Raw genomic sequence first — 17,574 nt, 5'->3', positions numbered from 1 at the left:
AAAAAATCTTAGGGTTATTTTAAATTATGCCGTTTGTAAATACTCTTGATCATTAGAAATAAGTCACCCAACACTATTCTGGCAGAAGAAGCATGAAGCTGTCAAGAGGTACAGTATTACAATCAAGTTAATTAACAGCTTCAACTGCATAGATGACAAATGTACACATCTCTAAATTATACATAATGCATTATGAAGAATGGTATAGGGCACACTGGGCCCTGGCTGTATCTCTTCACATCTTAAACTGTTTGCCATTTGTTGTAATCTTTCACACGCTGTCTATTCATCACATTCTTGTCCTTCCTATTTAGTTTTCATCAACTCCGCGAGAAATAATTCATATGAAACTAATACACATGTGGGTGTCCTATATCTTCATCATTCACTTCTCCCCCATCTGTTATCACCTACAATTTAGATAATCCAGGCTATTATGTGCTTTATTGTGAACAGAAAAATAAGAGTCTCTTGGAAAGGGATAGTACAGAATCCAATACCACACACGTACAATATAAACATCGTGTAAGCTCCAGCCTCTCTTTATTCAGCAATTAAAAAGCTCAGATATGAAAAATAAAAAGCAACCCAACATACTAAACAGCAGCCTCATTACAAGTGAAGTAATACAAATGGAGAAAAAATCCTTTAAAAGGATTGATTTCAAATATTATCGATTTCATCTAACAATCTAATATATATATATATATATATATATATATATATATATATATATATATTTTTTTTTTTTTTAAGCTATGGTGGGTGAAAAGGTGACTAAAAACCCTCCACCGTATAGCATATAAAACATGTCTTAGACAGGTCTGCAACCCTGCTTTTCACCATTATCTCCTAGCATACCGTGCTCCCACTGCAGCAAGGGATTCTGGGAAATGACATGCAAATGAGCACAGTGTGCCACCTTTTGTCTCAAGATCACATTACATGGTTAAACCCTTAAGTCAATGCATGCTGCTTTAAACATACAGCAAAGGATGAGAAGTGAATCTCTGTATGGTGCTTCTAAATCCAGGATTGTACAATGATGGCAGTATAGCCTAGGACTCCGGGGTATAGTAGGTCAATGAAAAAATATATATATGTGACAGGGTATATAGCTCACCATATAAAGCCCAACATGGACAGAAAAAGTGTAACCACCCTCAAAATGAAATCACATGGAAGCCCATATATAAAGGGACTCCCAGTGCAAACACTATATAGAGGGATGGTATCCTGAACCATAGGCTGGAGCCCTGCAAATACCCTATGGTCACAGTCACAATATACAGAAATAAGAGTAAATAACTCGCACTGCTTTAAACATAGACTGGGATGAGACGCAAAGCCAATAAACACACTCACAACCGTCTCTTTTTTTGCTGGACCCCAATCTGGTAAATATACATTTTGTTCTATTCATATGGGATAAGCGTCTGTTTTTTGCCTGGTTAGTAGTGTGCCAAAGACAGAAAAACAAGGCGCACAACGCACATAGTGTAATAAAGTATTAAAAAGTGACTTTATGGTTAAAAGTAAATAGTTCTGCGTACATCAAGATAAGTTACACAAGCAGTTGGTATATAGGTTTACCACACCGTGAGATGACCAGGAGCGACACCCTTGGATGAATCTCAGCATGGGATGGATCTGCAGTCGTCTCGTCTGCTCTTCACAGTACTCTCCGTCTTGGGGTAGTAGGTGGATAAGTCCCAGGTGGAAAAACCCCAGAGCACACGGCTCACGAGCGGGTAAGGAAGCCACAGGAATCAATGTCCATAGGGTTAGCACGCCGTTTGCCGCCACTCCTCGTCGGGCGCTCGGCGATGAAGTCACGAGTCGCTCCGTGACTTCCGCAAGGCTTCTCCTGGAACGCACAGAGTGCGTGTCGTTCTGGATGTTCCCAGCAGCGGGGAGTAGTATAGCGCTATGGAGGCAGCTTACTGACAGTGCTCAAAACCACATAGTACAGGGGAGAAAACGAGCATAGACACCTCTCTCTTCCAACGCGTTTCGTAACACTAGGTTACTTCTACTTCTACTAGGTTACTTCTACTCGCCGAACAAAAAAATCTACTCGCCACCTAGTACCACACGTGTGCTGCTTGGGCCAATAGGAGCTCGCCACGATGTTAAATCCAAATATTATCGATTTCATATATATATATAATTGTGTGGCGAGTAGATTTTTTGGTGATTTGTCAACCACTGTATATATATATATATATACAGTGTTTGACAAACCTATACATTTGCATGCCCATGGCGAGTGGATTTAACATTGTGGCGAGCTCCTATTGGCCCAAGCAGCACACGTGTGGTACTAGGTGGCGAGTAGATTTTTTTGTTCGGCGAGTAGATTTTTTGGTGATTTGTCGACCACTGTGTATATGTATGTATATATATATATGTATATATATATATATATATATATATATATATATAAATAAATATAACTGTATGCCCATCTGCATGTCTTAGGCAGGTCTGCAACCCCGCCTTTCCCCATTATCACCCAGCATACAGCACCTCCACTGCAGCATGGGATTCTGGGAAATGACATGCAAACGAGCACACAGTGTCACTTTTTGCCTCAATAACCATTTTTAACATGGTTCCCTATAGGCTTAAGTTGCTGCATGGTCACAGCTTTGAGCACAGCCAGGGTTAAGGTGCATACCCAGAAAACCACCCACAGACAGCTGCCTCGACCTTGATGGGTCTCATCAGTGTGGGGTTGATTTTACTGGGAATGCAAGAGAGGCTATGGGATAGGCTAAACCATAATACTGAGTTAAGTTATGGTGAGTAAAAAAAGTGACAAAAACCCTCCACAGGAAAGCAAATATGCAAATATAACTGTATGCCCATCTGCATGTCTTAGGCAGGTCTGCAACCCCGCCTTTCCCCATTATCACCCAGCATACAGCACCTCCACTGCAGCAAGGGATTCTGGGAAATGACATGCAAACGAGCACACAGTGTCACTTTTTGCCTCAATAACCATTTTTAACATGGTTCCCTATAGGCTTAAGCTTGCTGCATGGTCACAGCTTTGAGCACAGCCAGGGTTAAGGTGCATACCCAGAAAACCACCCACAGACAGCTGCCTCAACCATGTTAAAAATGGTTATTGAGGCAAAAAGTGACACTGTGTGCTCGTTTGCATGTCATTTCCCAGAAACCCTTGCTGCAGTGGAGGTGCTGTATGCTGGGTGATAATGGGGAAAGGCGGGGTTGCAGACCTGCCTAAGACATGCAGATGGGCATACAGTTATATTTGCATATTTGCTTTCCTGTGGAGGGTTTTTGTCACTTTTTTTACTCACCATAACTTAACTATATATATATATATATATACATATATATACAGTGGTCGACAAATCACCAAAAAATCTACTCGCCACACAAAAAAATCTACTCGCCACCTTGTACCAAACGTGTGCTGCTTGGGCCAATAGGAGCTCGCCACAATGTTAAATCCACTCGCCCGGGGCGAGCAAATGTATAGGATTGTCGAACACTGTATATATATATATATATAAAGAGAATGCAGTTGGCACACTACTAACCAGGCAAAAAACAGACGCTAATCCCATATGAATAGAACAAAATGTATATTTACCAGATTGGGGTCTAGCAAAAAAAAAAAAAAAAAAAAAAAAAAGAGACAGCACACTGCATGTAGTCTTCAGACAAAAAAATGTATTGAACACGCACTCCTATATGCAAAAAAGTGAAATGTATTTCTCAAGAGGTCCCTGTGGGGACCGAAATGTTGAGTCAATAAATTTCACTTTTGTGCATATATGAAAATATAGGATATAGTGCCTGTCCCTTTTTTCTTTATCTTTTTGGACAGTACACACCCTCCCTTTACCGTTATTTTGTATTTTTTGGGGGGCGTGCCCTCTATGAATGTATGTATATGTATGTATGTATGTATGTATGTATGTATGTATATGTATGTATGTATGTATGTATGTATGTATGTATGTATGTATGTATGTATATATATATATATATATATATATATATATATATATATATATATATATATATATATATATATATATCATATAATTATTAATTAAGTTTTAAAGTAAACAACCCCTGACGGTGCTAAAAGGCAAAAAAATCTATGGTAAAAAAAAACAAACAGGCTCCTAAAATAAGCACTCAAGCATATCCAAAAGTATTACATTTATTAAGCAATATCTAAAGCACACAAAATAAGTTTAAAAATATCTGAGGAAGCCCCTAATACCAAAACTAACTGCCTGATTATATATTGTCAGTATGCAAAAGGAACAATGTGCCTAAGGATATGACCAAGGTACATTGAAAAGTGAATCCCTAAACTAATACATAGATTGTAACACTACTGACTGAGCGGTTTCAGGTGAAAATGTAATTCACCCTACCCCCTAGAGACACCGGCCGGTGTAGAAAACTCTGTGCTAGACAAGACATCCCCAACTATAGACATCGCAAAAAATAAGATGTAACCAGTTTATATGTAAAGCTATATGTATGTTAATAATATAACCATAGAAACATATATATGGGGGAAACACAGGGTGGAGTTAGTGTATAGTGAGCCCTATAAGGCAGAGAGATAGAATTCCATCACAGTCCGTGAAACACCACACAATGTTAGCAGAAAAAATCAGATACTTATCCGGATCCTAGTTGGTTGAAAAGTCCAGAGACAGTCACCGAAATATAAGTCGGCTTCAGTGACTTTCAGCAGCATGCCAATCCATCTGCATGAATGCAGCAAGAAATGGTTAATGCATGGCGGATCATCGCTTCTCATAGCGCGCATGCACCGCCGGAGTCAAAGGCCATTTGTAAACACGCAAGTCCCTCTGTTTTCAGGAAGCAGGACAGTCAGATGGGGGGCACCTCAGCAGACTTAAGAAAAGAACTACCCCGACGTACGTTTCGCTGAGTACGTAGCTTCTTCTTAGGGGTTTGACGAAGTATGTGCACTCCGGTATTTAAACCGGAGTGGCTTGATACTGCAGCAATTACAAACAAGTGGGGAGGAGGCAGAGCAGCTGATCTGAGGTCTCCCGAGAAGATTTGTAATATGGTGTGTGCAGACGTGCTTGCACATAGGTTTGAAGAGGATAGATCTAAACGTTCTTATTCCTCTAATGTCATGTGTATAGCCTCAGCCTAAGGCTCCGCTGCACGCGCCCGCACGGCAAGCTTGCTTGCCGGCGGCGCGTGCAAGTCACTGCACCGAGATTTGTGGTCTGCAGTGAACTGTGTTGCGTGCTGGGGGGTGTTGCCAAACGGGTCGGGTGGGCAGGGGCAATGACGAGGGGGGGCGTGGCCATGTTGTGTGTCAGGGAGGAGGGTAATCCGTTCTAAACAGGTGATCATTCCGCCCACAATACATACAGCTCCCAGCAAATTAGGAAATAAATAGCAGAAGTTTGTTCCCCCATCCTGCAAATGGTTCCGGACCTCTTGCGTCCCCCCGTCCCTCCCCCCCCACACACACACACAACACACACACAACACACACACAACACACACACAACACACACACACACAACACACACACACTTCCCCCCTACCTTTTGGAGGGAGGGGGGAGAGGGAGAACCATGCACGGCTGCCTCAGACTTCCCTCACAAGCCGCCTCCCTCCCACCGTAGCTCCTTCCTACTCCCCTCATTGGCTGACGCATGCACCACGTGACGCGTCAGCGCTGCAAAGCACAAGGAGGTGGTAGCTCCGGCAGGCTGACGCGTCACAGTACGCAGTCAGCCCTGCCGGAAGGAGGCAGCGGGGACAAGGACCATTCGGGTAAGGTGCTGGTGGCCCGCGGCCGCGCACGCCACCGGCCACAGCGGGACCAAGGCCTAAGAAGAGTGAAGCTACAAGTATATTGATAATCAAATCTACTACTGAAGGGTCTTTATTTTAGAGGGTCAAGGGCCCACAACAGCATTAGCTGATTTACATGGTGTACTAACATCAAAGGAACAAATTAATATGGCCATTGAGGCCTGACTCATTGCTAAAGTGGCTCTCTGCATGACAAAGGCAGAGTAACACTGGTCTCAGGGAGATGTATTTCATCCATTTACATTAGTCACAAAACGACATGATAATGGGGATGTTTTTCTTTACGCGTCAGTATATTAATACAGAAATGACTGGGAGGTTATCAATAACACAGGGAAACCTCCTCCATTAGGTCAAGGGCAACATTTGTTCACCTAACTTAAAGATCATTAAAATACATCCTTAATCATAACATGTGGTTCATTACAGATAAAATTGCCTTTGGTTCAATACAACTAATTAAATGTAAATGGTATTGTTTACTGCTGTATGGATCTCTTGATATAAATCAGCGAGTCACCATTTATTGAAAATTACAGTGACCTCACCGCTGTTAATAAATTTACTTGATCACATAAGATGGAAATAAATGTCTCCCAACATGAATGCAGACAGAAAAATACTGCCCTACTTATGGGTATTAAACCACAGGAAACCTAACCTGGATGCTGCCGGCCTTGGAAGGCAGCTATTATTAAAGGACGTGTTGAAAAATTAATTGTCTGATCATTCTAAGTGGTTTGGGAAGACAACTAAATCTGCACTGATCATCTTTGGTGGTGGTATCATCTGCTTTTAAGAAAAGATCAGAAGCAGGGTTATTTATTCAGGGTGTCACCATGGACAAAGTTACAGAGCTGTGCAGATGATGAGACAGACGGCTCGTGACAATACACGATACCCACAATCCATTACATCGGGTAGACATCGAAATCAAAATAACTGACAGTTACGGACAGCATGTGTTGTAGGCCTGAACTAAATGTACTAGCAAATCTGTAGAAGTGTACACATATGTCAAACCCTACGATCCCACAGCTCGGCGTTTACATTTGTAGCTATTATTGTTGTATTTGGTGTAAGCTTGTTTAAGCCCTGTCAGCGGGCTCTATAACACAGAGAAGCAACAGAAGGAAAGGAGGAAACATCACAGAAATGGGAAGTAAAACTTGTATTTTAGGCACGGTTTGGACCGGAATGGTTGTCCATTAAAAGAATTAAGATTAACTGCTAATAGTGTTTTTCATTCTTGCTCATATATCTGACATAAAAAAAATGGTCCCTACATTATACAGTACAGTATTGATAACTAAAACAGCACACTTTGTTTTCTAAGTATGCTGTTTATTTTTTACATATTTGATGCTCTTTTTTCCTATTTAGGAACTAAAATGACATTGACCTTACTGTTACATCTGAGCCTAAAATCCTGATACGTACACTACATGAAAACTTTAGGAGACACAGTTCTCACAGCGATTGTAACTATAGGCCAGCAGGTGGCATTCAAGAATTATTGGAAGACTAGGCAAAAAGAAATAAGTGTTATGCTGTACTGTCCTTTATGCTCAATTCAAAGGTTTCTGAAGTTCTTCCCCATCAGTGATTTAAACCAGACTATACATTTGATATACAGAAGAATAATGTAAAATGAGACATTTTCTTAAAGGGATTTGGAAAAACTTTGTTTTTATGATTTTCGCCAACAATTCAAGTTTAAATAATTAGGTTTTATTCTGAGGATCAAACACTCACTTTTATCTACTTTGAATCTGAAGCATTAAATAACTGTATATAATTTATTTTTTAAACTATGATGCAACCAGGTATAGTTTCAGTGTAGAGATACAGTATACGTGATATAGGATATCACAGGTGAAAATACAATAGTGGAAGTCTAGTTGATAATAAGTATATACTATTATGCCACTGCAGACATGCAAAAGAATATCAGATGGCTGATTACCTGACCAAGCTGGGGATAAAGAACCATCAAGCAATATTTGTAACCTGATATCAGTGATTGGGTGGTTGTGTAAATACAAGATTTCTGTACTATTTTAACAGCAGGTGTTACAAAGAAAGGAAACCCATTGGTGCCAAAGCATTAAGAGTGAGATAAAGAATGTTAACCCCTTATGTGGCAGTGGATTACATGTGGCTCATGGTATCCTCTGCATCAGCAAGCAACAATAAATTCATCTCTCTCTGACAGCAGGGGGCTAACTCTGAGAAACGCTCAGTGTGTACCAGTCGCTGCCCTATACAGTATATCACGCCTGCCTTCCTAATGTATCAAGTTTCAGAAGACATTTACTAAGGACTACTTCATCTTTAAATCAAGTGTTTAACAATAAATAAAACCTTTTCCAAATGTCTACTTTAATGTATGAAGCGCTTATTCCCCAAATGTCACGTGCATTACTGCTGTAAAGACTTACTGTTTGTGTTGCTGCAACTGCAGCGATTGCTGCCCGGCCAAAGAACGCTTCGGGGGGGTCCAAAGTATGGACTCCACGCAGCGCAATCGCTGCAGACATGGTCCGCAGCGCCATGGCCGAAAAAGCAAACACGCTGTGTAACGCGCTGGCACGCAGTTTAACACTTTGGATGCCCTATGACGTAGGCACCGCGTCATATGGTCTGGCACTGCAGTGTCCCCATGACACAGTGGCTAAGTCATGGGCTTCCTAGTTCATTTTTCCGAGGAGATTGGGTTCTGCACTCCTGTGGAGCACTGAACGCGACCTAGCCTGTAGGCGAACCGGAGAGGACTTCTCTTCCGTTCCCGTCCTCAGTGACGGTGCGATCACCTGACTGCTCAGAGGAGTTGTCACATGATTGTGATGTGCCCCAAAGGGTTAAATGTGATGATTTACCTTTTTTTTTTTACAAAAAAAATAAAAGTCGTAAAAAGAAAAGGTGACATTTTCTTAAGATCTTTAGTGCTGGAAGGGTTGACACTAAAGCAGTTAAACAGATCTGAAAACACATACAGTACATACAATAATGGATGTAAATGAACGAGATATATAATGAAATTCGGCACACAAAATGTAGTGTGGGTTGCATATTGCGGGCTGTGATTAATTCCATTCCCTTCTATATTCTAGTTTTTACACATACTACTACTATTACTGTGCTCTATGTTTGTTTAGTCCCATTGATTTTTTTACCTTGCTAAATAATGTAAGCTAAAAAATTCTAAATGTTAAAAAGCGTGTGTTAAATTCTGCAGTGTGTCAAAAGCAGGTCATGAATCAGTTACATCACATAATTATTGATGTGACAGATTCATCACGTTACACATGTTAGACTAGTTACAATACCAATAAAGTTCTATATCATTATCTGTCTGGAAAAGGGTATAAAATACATGCAGTGCTTACTCCCAAAGCTGGTAATCTCTGCGTACAGCTCACAGCAATTTTCAGCTTCCAATCTGTTTCACCGTCTAGCTGATCAGTTCGAATAAAACATGAACCTATAAATGACAATAAAAGGAGAAAAAAAAAGTCACCAGATTTCCCAAAGATATTCAAATAGAATACACCCCTTCAGTGCCAAAAAGAATCCCGTGTTGCAGATTATCTAAATAGCGCAGTTTGACTGCAAACTCTGTAGCATCCAAGGCCCTGGTATTAACTGACCATTATATTTACTTACTATTTGGCTATGTTTTACAGTAAATCAGTTTATTAAGCAGTAGCACATACTGACTGATTCAGGTCCATTAAAGTGTGTAATGATTAATACATCATACTTCCATAATGATGTAGTACTAGCATGAAGCGGAATATTTATTAGTACACTGTAATGCTTATATTTGGTACGACAAAATACTAAAGGAGAGTCACAATATGCAACAGTATTTTCTACCAAATCTACTATTTACATTACATTGAGATAAGAAAAACATATTGTAATTATAGAGAAGGAATGTCTCCAGATATCTTCTTTAAGCAAGATCTGTCATTTCATCCCTTATATTAGTGAACTAGATTGGCATATTACATTCACTTATTTAAGACACTTCTGCCTGCTACTAAAATTATGCTTAAATCGCTGGTCAGGGACAGATTATTTAGTGCTTCAAATGTCTGATTTGAAATGCAAGTATGTATCTATTTGCACACGTAACTGATGCAGGTATAAAGTCGGAACAATGTGAGAGTGTTGGGCTTGTCCCTTCTTAGTTTAATGTGAACTCCAAATCATTTGAGGCGTTGGTGTTGTTAATTTATCATTCTACAGTACGAATTAGAAAATGATTATTGTAATAAAATAGAAATTAGAAAACAAAATGACAATAGAATCCCCCCCCAAAAAATTCAGGGTTTGGCTGCATTTTTTTAACCCTTCATTTTTTACAATGCCTTGGAAGGTACCACATTTTATACCATGCCGATTAGAACTGTCCAGTGCCAGTTTCTGCAAAGCTTCTCCTGCACAGGATAAGAGGTTAGTTTAGGAGTTTTGGACAAGTAGGATTGACTGTAGGCTCCCCTACATGTGCCCTTTATTTATCACCCCCATTAAATATCTTAAACATTTTGTTGTGTGCAGCCATCACCCCTACTGCATCAGCAGCAATTTGCTGAAGAACAGGGAATTTCCTGGCCACCAGTGCCTTGGCTGGAGCTGTTGAAGCCTACAATTCTCCAGATGATTAATAGTTCAGTAAATACTATGTTCTAAATAAATTATTATAGGCTGACTTTGTTTTGCTTAGTTTCATATTTACATTTATTTTATATTCACCGAATCTGTTACAGTTTAAAAAAAAATGGTGCTTTCCTTTGCCATTAATTCCCAGAGTATAGACTAATAAGAAAGCTTTGATACATTTAAACCAATAATTAAGGATATTCAATATAAGACCAGATATTAACATACAATTAAGACATACGGTTATGGTCGGTAAATGTGTGACAAACACTGTATAAAGTGCAGAATAGAAAAGCTCTGAAAAGGCATCCATCCATATGGATTAGGAACAATCCACAGGTCACATCAACATCGTAAAGGTTACACTAAATAGACTGAAACTGTGCATAAACATGCGGAGTAGAAGTGGGTGTCACTGTTTTCATCACTAGGCTCTCAAAGCTTTAGTGTTTTCTTTTTAACTAACTTTCAGCAAAGATGGAACGGTTAGCAATCCTATTTTTAAAATTATTATTATTACTTATATAGCCATGGCTGGTCCAGACTATCTTTCTGCCTTCCGGTCACGTAAGTTCTGATAGCTACAGGCAGTGACAGGCTATCCTGTGGGTTTACCCCTCCTCATGCTGCCTCTCTAAGTGACGGGATGGAGGTGAATGGGAGTCTGTGTACAACCAATCCTGGTGCAGACCCTGTGCCCTCTGGGGGAGGACGTGTTCCAAATTGTTTTAGTCCAGATCTCCTCCCTATGGGGTAGAAGAGTGGAGCTCTGAGTCTCTCCCGGCTGGGAGAGTCCAGCTCAGCTCCTCCTGGGGTTGAGACATGCCTCCAGCTCCTCCTGGAGCAGAGATGCAACCAAGATCTGTGCAGAGCACAAGGCCTCCATATTGCCAGAGGGCCAGCACCATCAAGGGGTCTGGGACCCAATCTCCAATACAAGCTGCCTGAATAAAGATCCATTTTTATATACTCCTGCTTAAGTAACAGTCTATTGGGTAGGTGTATTAGAGATATTTGTCATGGTGGGGACGGTCTTCAGGATCCCTGAAGCCTACTGTGACTGGAGGCGCTGATGACACCAAACAGAGTCTGAGGATCACCAAAAGCCTGTCTTGTTTCCCCTTACAATCGCGGGAGCTCATCTCTCTTGGACCCTCACAGGTAACCAGCACCACACAGACCTGTAGCAGGGCAAGATCTCCCAGAGGGGGTGGAGGGGGGGGGGGGGGGGGGGAGGAGGAAGCAACGCTACACTTAAATTTGTATTAATTGTTTTGCAGGTTTATCGAGGAGGGCGATACACAAAAGAAAAAGGAATGGGGAACATCGATACATGTAATTGGGTAATATCACAGGGCGTGGAGGCAAGGGAGGAGGGTGGGATACAGCATTTGTACATGTACAATATATTATACATTAGTTTTAACATAGTATACATCACAGCATATTTTACTCTAAGTACGGAGCATGCAGTACCAGCATGTCGGAACCAAGGGACCAAAGTCACTGAAAACTAGTGTTTCTTATTATCCAGGCTAATAACTAAAGTTGGGCACTTTCACTGGTGTTTTGTTGTGGTTCCAAAAAAAATAATCATATTTTTATTTCATTATGGAAAAAACACAAAATAAGCAGGAGAATACTAAAATAACTTCACAAACCATGAAGAGAAACAATTAAGAAACTAAAATAATATTTATGAAATACTGTATGTTTTCAACTCCACTGTCAGTCAATAACGAGGGGGACTCCTTTTAGATATCCTCCTCATTGTTTAAGTCACAATCATCATCCAAGCTGAAATTGTAATATTTTTTTTAAAGCAGCCTTCCCAATTTGCTCTAATTTAAACATTTTTAAAATGGTATTGTTGCTGGGGGCTACCACCCAGTTTCCGAAATACTTAGTTTTCTGTGCCTGTATTTAAAGTGGCCACCAGGAATTCAATCTCAAGGGTCCCACAGGCCAATAGGAAACCACAGCTTCATTGGTTGCTTCCTATTGTTCAACACCAGCCGGCATGTAGGTTTTAACTTGAGAGAGCAGCGGCTTATAAAACTGTATGTATCTCAGGAATCAAGGGGTCCTGGAAGCTAAAAACATTACTGCTCAGCGCAAAACCCCACAATTTCAATCAAGTTAAAAAAAAAAAATTGTGATTGGACTGCTGCTTTTAATTCATTTTTGCACCATCGTCGTCAAACAGGTTGTGGTTTATTTTAATAAGTACCAACTTTTCCACATTTTGGGGCAAGAGTATCCTGCGACGCTCACCAATGTCAAATATTCATACAGAATAGGCACTGGAAGGAGGACAGCTTAACTGGTGCAAAAACAACTCAAAAGGACAATTCCACAGTCCTTTTTATAACCTAGGACGTAAAAGAAAAACCTCTCTTGTTAAGACTTATTTCATCTGTAAAAGAGCCATCCATCATACTGGAACCCTTAGTGGGCCTCTGAAACCTCAGCACTATCTTCTGCCATTTCTTCAAAGCCTGAAAATGTCACAATGTCACACCTAAAATTGAGAGGTTTTTTTTAGCTTGTTGGTGACTGGTAGAAGACGACGACTGGAGAAAAAACAGCAGTAGCAGTTAGACAAGCAGGAGCGCTGGGTGATACAGCCTCACCAGGTTTCAACAAGTATAGCATTTCTTCAGACACTAGGTTGACAAGTTTTGGGAGAGAGCAGTTTGTTTTTAAATTGTGGACCTAGCATAGTAGCTAAAACATAGTACTCAGATTTTAAAATGAACGTAATTATGGGGTCCTTATGAAGGGCATCAGACAGGTTGTTGATGAGTAAAGTCCAGAAAATGGTGCTCAGCTAAACAGACCCTCCCACAGACTATTATGCAGTATAATAAATGCAGGCAGGACAGCTTTAAACTGGGCTTGAACGGGCACTTGAAGCAGTTATATATGACAGAATAGTAATATGGTTCTTGGTCTAGTGAGAAATCCCGCAGTACTCACAAAATTGGCAAAAATCACTGTAACAAGCTATATCCATGGCAGAATGAAAGGACTACAACATATCAAAAATAAGCCCAGTGCCAATACCTTGATCTTTCTTCGTGTGTGCCCCCGACCTTCATGAGTCCCAGACAGTCCTAGGTGTGCAATCCATAACAATGAATCCAGAAGTTGAAAATGAAAAACGGAGCACTATCCAATGCAATGGAAAGCTGTTATAATGTGTACTTTTATTTCTGGGTATTATATGTCAGTAATAAACATCAATAGTTTTGAGATCTCTATGGCTGTCTCTACTTCAGACCTGCTGTAGGTTGACTTTCTATTAGTTGATCCACATCTTGACAGTATATTTCTGCAATATTAGGAGCAGGGTCACTATTTGATGTCATCTTTATTTTTTACAGGTTCTAGCTTTTGCTTTTTCATTTTATGGAGCTTTAAGTGGGTAACCGGTGCATCAAAACATATGAGTCCCAATAATTTTGTAATAATTCTTCCGTTGGGAACACTCCAGTATGACGGTGAGCAATGAAAACATACCCTTAGGCCTTGGCCATGTTTGGCGCTTGCTGGCGGAAGCGTGCTGATACCTTGATCTTTCTTCGTGTGTGCCCCCGACCTTCATGAGTCCCAGACAGTCCTAGGTGTGCAATCCATAACAATGAATCCAGAAGTTGAAAATGAAAAACGGAGCACTATCCAATGCAAATATCACAAGGTGGCACCGTAAAAAAGATATTTTATTGAAAAAATAAATGCGTATTTTCCATGGGTCTAGGAGACTTCAATAAAAAATCTTTTTTTACGGGGCCACCTTGTGATATTTGCATTGGTTAGTGCTCCACAAGATATGTGGTTGGAACATAATATGGGGCTTCCGATTACACAGTTTGTCAAGGCACTTTCTAGAAGTACACAATCAAGACCCTTGCTCTTTGACAATAATGGGATTAGGAGATATATATATAGATATAATATATATATGATATAATATGGCCTCAGCAACACGTGTGACTTCCAGAACAAAGTTGGGTCATCTTTGAGTTGAACATGATCGTTTGAGAAATTCAACCATGTATTTGCTGAAGGCTTTAAACTAATTGCTATTGTACAGGTACATTGGCATTCTCTAGTTTCGAAAGAATAGTTTCGGGTTCGCTTATTTTATGTTAAAATCTTATTGTAGCATGATCCAAAATTAGTATAATTTCTATCTTGCTCTGACACCAATATTTGATCAATGTGTGTATTAACTTGGTGTACGCAAGGAAACAAATAAATGTTTTGCCAAGAGATGAGGCACCATGGGTTATAGAGTATGTGTGTAGGTTGAACCAATTTTGTATAAAATAAAACACTATGATTTAGTTAGTTCTTGGCATAAATATTTACAACAATATATATCTTGGGTTCTCAGTGGTTACTTCAATAATCACAGAATAACCCACCAGATCTTTAAACCATCTACGTATGAAATACTGGAGATTTTTGATAAAGATAATAACAATTTATTTTGTAAGTGAATGAGGCTCAAATGCAGTCAGGTGTATTTTAGTTTTGCCTGTTCTTTCTCAGCCCAGTGGGTTTATTGCTGAAAGGCAATGTGTGGAGATAAGAAAAAAGTACTCAATCATTTTTAGACTAAGAGTAGAGTTTAGACCGTGCTAATGTTGCAGGAGATTATTTTTAGATTAGTGATAAGTGTTATATTCCTTTCTTTTTCTGAGTTGCTTGTCATGGGTAATGATCCTTAACAGATACCCTCGGGAACTAAAGTCCTAAGTACAAAGTAAATTACAAGTGTCATCCACGGCCTCTGCCAGCCAAAGGCCCGGGTTCAATTGTGGGGGAAAAAAAATCTGCAAAACAATTTAAGACCATTTTATAAGTACGACGTTCTTTTTTAAAACATATTAACTAAGCAGCCAAGACTATACCATAAGCAACACATTTCAATTTTAACATACTATATAAACCAAGCAAAGTAAAATATAACAGTGACAATATGAACTTTACAGATCATAATGGAGATAATGACCAATATTTTACTAATCAGAGACCTTTGTATCTACCCCCTTTGTATCTAAAGCCCTCTTCTGCCTTAAACCTTTCTCACTGACTGCCCCACACCTCTGGAATGCCCTTCCCCTCAACACCCGCCACACCTCTGGAATGCCCTTCCCCTCAACACCCGACTAGCACCCTCTCTATCCACCTTTAAGACCCAGCTGCTTAATGAAGCATACTGTACGAGTAGCTCCGCGGCTAATACTATACACTTGATAAATAAAGCTTGGCCCCTTGCAGACGCACTTACCAGAACGCCCTCCTACTGTCTCTGTACGTCCTTCCTACCGACCAATTCGATTGTAAGCTCTTCGGAGCAGGGACTGCTCTTCCTAATTTTTAAGTCTGAAGCATTAATTCCCATGATCTGTTATTTGTATTATTTGTTATTTATAATTCAGGGGTGCGCAATCTTTCCCTGCTGCGCCCCCTGCCTGCTTCCCTCCCTACTCGCGCCCCCCTCCCTTACCTTGTCTCCGGCGTCAAATGACATCGTCATGGCAACGTAACATGACCCTGCGTCGCTGAAGAGAAGGTAAGTGAAGTTGGAGAGGCCTTACGCGACCTCCCGGGATTAATTTAAATGCCTTGGGGGAAGAGCGCGGGGCCTCTGCAACCCCTCCCTCTCCCCCCCGGAACAATCTCACACACCACTGATTTATATGATTGTCACGTGTATTACTACTGTGAAGCGCTATGTACATTAATGGCGCTATATAAATAAACATAAGATAGTGGATGTACTGCACACCTAAACAATGCAAATATATGGGGGAAAGAAAATAAAAGAATAGTGATACTTGCGCACAAACACATAAATAAAGACATATATACATACATACATACCTCGACATTAATTGCTGGATAAACAGTTTTTTTGGGTGTTTGATTTTATTGAGTTTGATCAAACTTGAAGTGATATTTTCAGGTGCATCACAGAATAGAGTTGAATTGTTGCCAAGTACCCGTAATTTAGATAGTAAAGTTTAAGTTTACTTAGTTTAAGTAAAGGAAAGCAAACTTTACTGTAAAACTTTACAGATAGAATGGATTCCGTTTGCAGTTATTTGTGCTGATAAATCTTGGAAAATGATCATCTTTTGCCATTTGAATTTAAAAATCTATCAAATTTGAATAACCTGTTCTGTAATTTATTCCCATCCCTCATAATAACTGGTCTTTGTTTAGCAGACTGCCCTTGTCATCCTGGGTCTATCAATTGTTATTGATTTTTTTTTTTTATGAGGGGCTATGTCCAATTGTTGGGGTAGCCATTCGGAAATAATTGTTGTCAGCTCTTCTGTCTTTTATTTTCTCAGGACGACCAATAACGCTTAAATGATCCCTACTACTGTTTTCTAGATCTTCTATTTTATCTGGAAGGCTTTGAATCACTTCCTTGTGTATCCACTATTTCTTGGATGTTTTGAATGCTCTCTTCACAAGTCTTTGTTTTCTTTTCTACCTTGTCAATGCTTTGTGAATGAAGATCTATTTGGTGGAAAGCTGTTATAATGTGTACTTTTATTTCTGGGTATTATATGTCAGTAATAAACATCAATAGTTTTGAGATCTCTATGGCTGTCTCTACTTCAGACCTGCTGTAGGTTGACTTTCTATTAGTTGATCCACATCTTGACAGTATATTTCTGCAATATTAGGAGCAGGGTCACTATTTGATGTCATCTTTATTTTTTACAGGTTCTAGCTTTTGCTTTTTCATTTTATGGAGCTTTAAGTGGGTAACCGGTGCATCAAAACATATGAGTCCCAATAATTTTGTAATAATTCTTCCGTTGGGAACACTCCAGTATGACGGTGAGCAATGAAAACATACCCTTAGGCCTTGGCCATGTTTGGCGCTTGCTGGCGGAAGCGTGCTGACGCGCACTCCCGCTCAGCACTGAGCCCCTACAGCCACAATTAGAGCGGCTTTAGTAGGGGCTCACCTGCGCTTCCGCGCGCTTGCAGAAGCGCAGGTCTTAGGGGAAT

At 40.1% G+C, this 17,574-nt stretch overlaps 1 protein-coding gene across 1 annotated transcript in view; it reads right to left on the bottom strand.

Moving 5' to 3' along the window:
- The window catches only part of ATP9B (ATPase phospholipid transporting 9B (putative)), a 283,427-nt gene that overhangs the window by 147,077 nt on the left and 118,776 nt on the right, over positions 1-17,574 (bottom strand). Inside the window, exon 8 of the mRNA XM_075588537.1 lies at positions 9,255-9,349. Within this exon, the coding sequence (XP_075444652.1) occupies positions 9,255-9,349 (95 nt within the window). The remainder of the gene's footprint in view (positions 1-9,254; positions 9,350-17,574) is intronic.

This window comes from Ascaphus truei, chromosome 2 (assembly GCF_040206685.1).
Source record: "Ascaphus truei isolate aAscTru1 chromosome 2, aAscTru1.hap1, whole genome shotgun sequence".
Lineage (NCBI taxonomy): Eukaryota > Metazoa > Chordata > Amphibia > Anura > Ascaphidae > Ascaphus > Ascaphus truei.
This window is presented reverse-complemented; position numbering and strand designations above follow the sequence as displayed.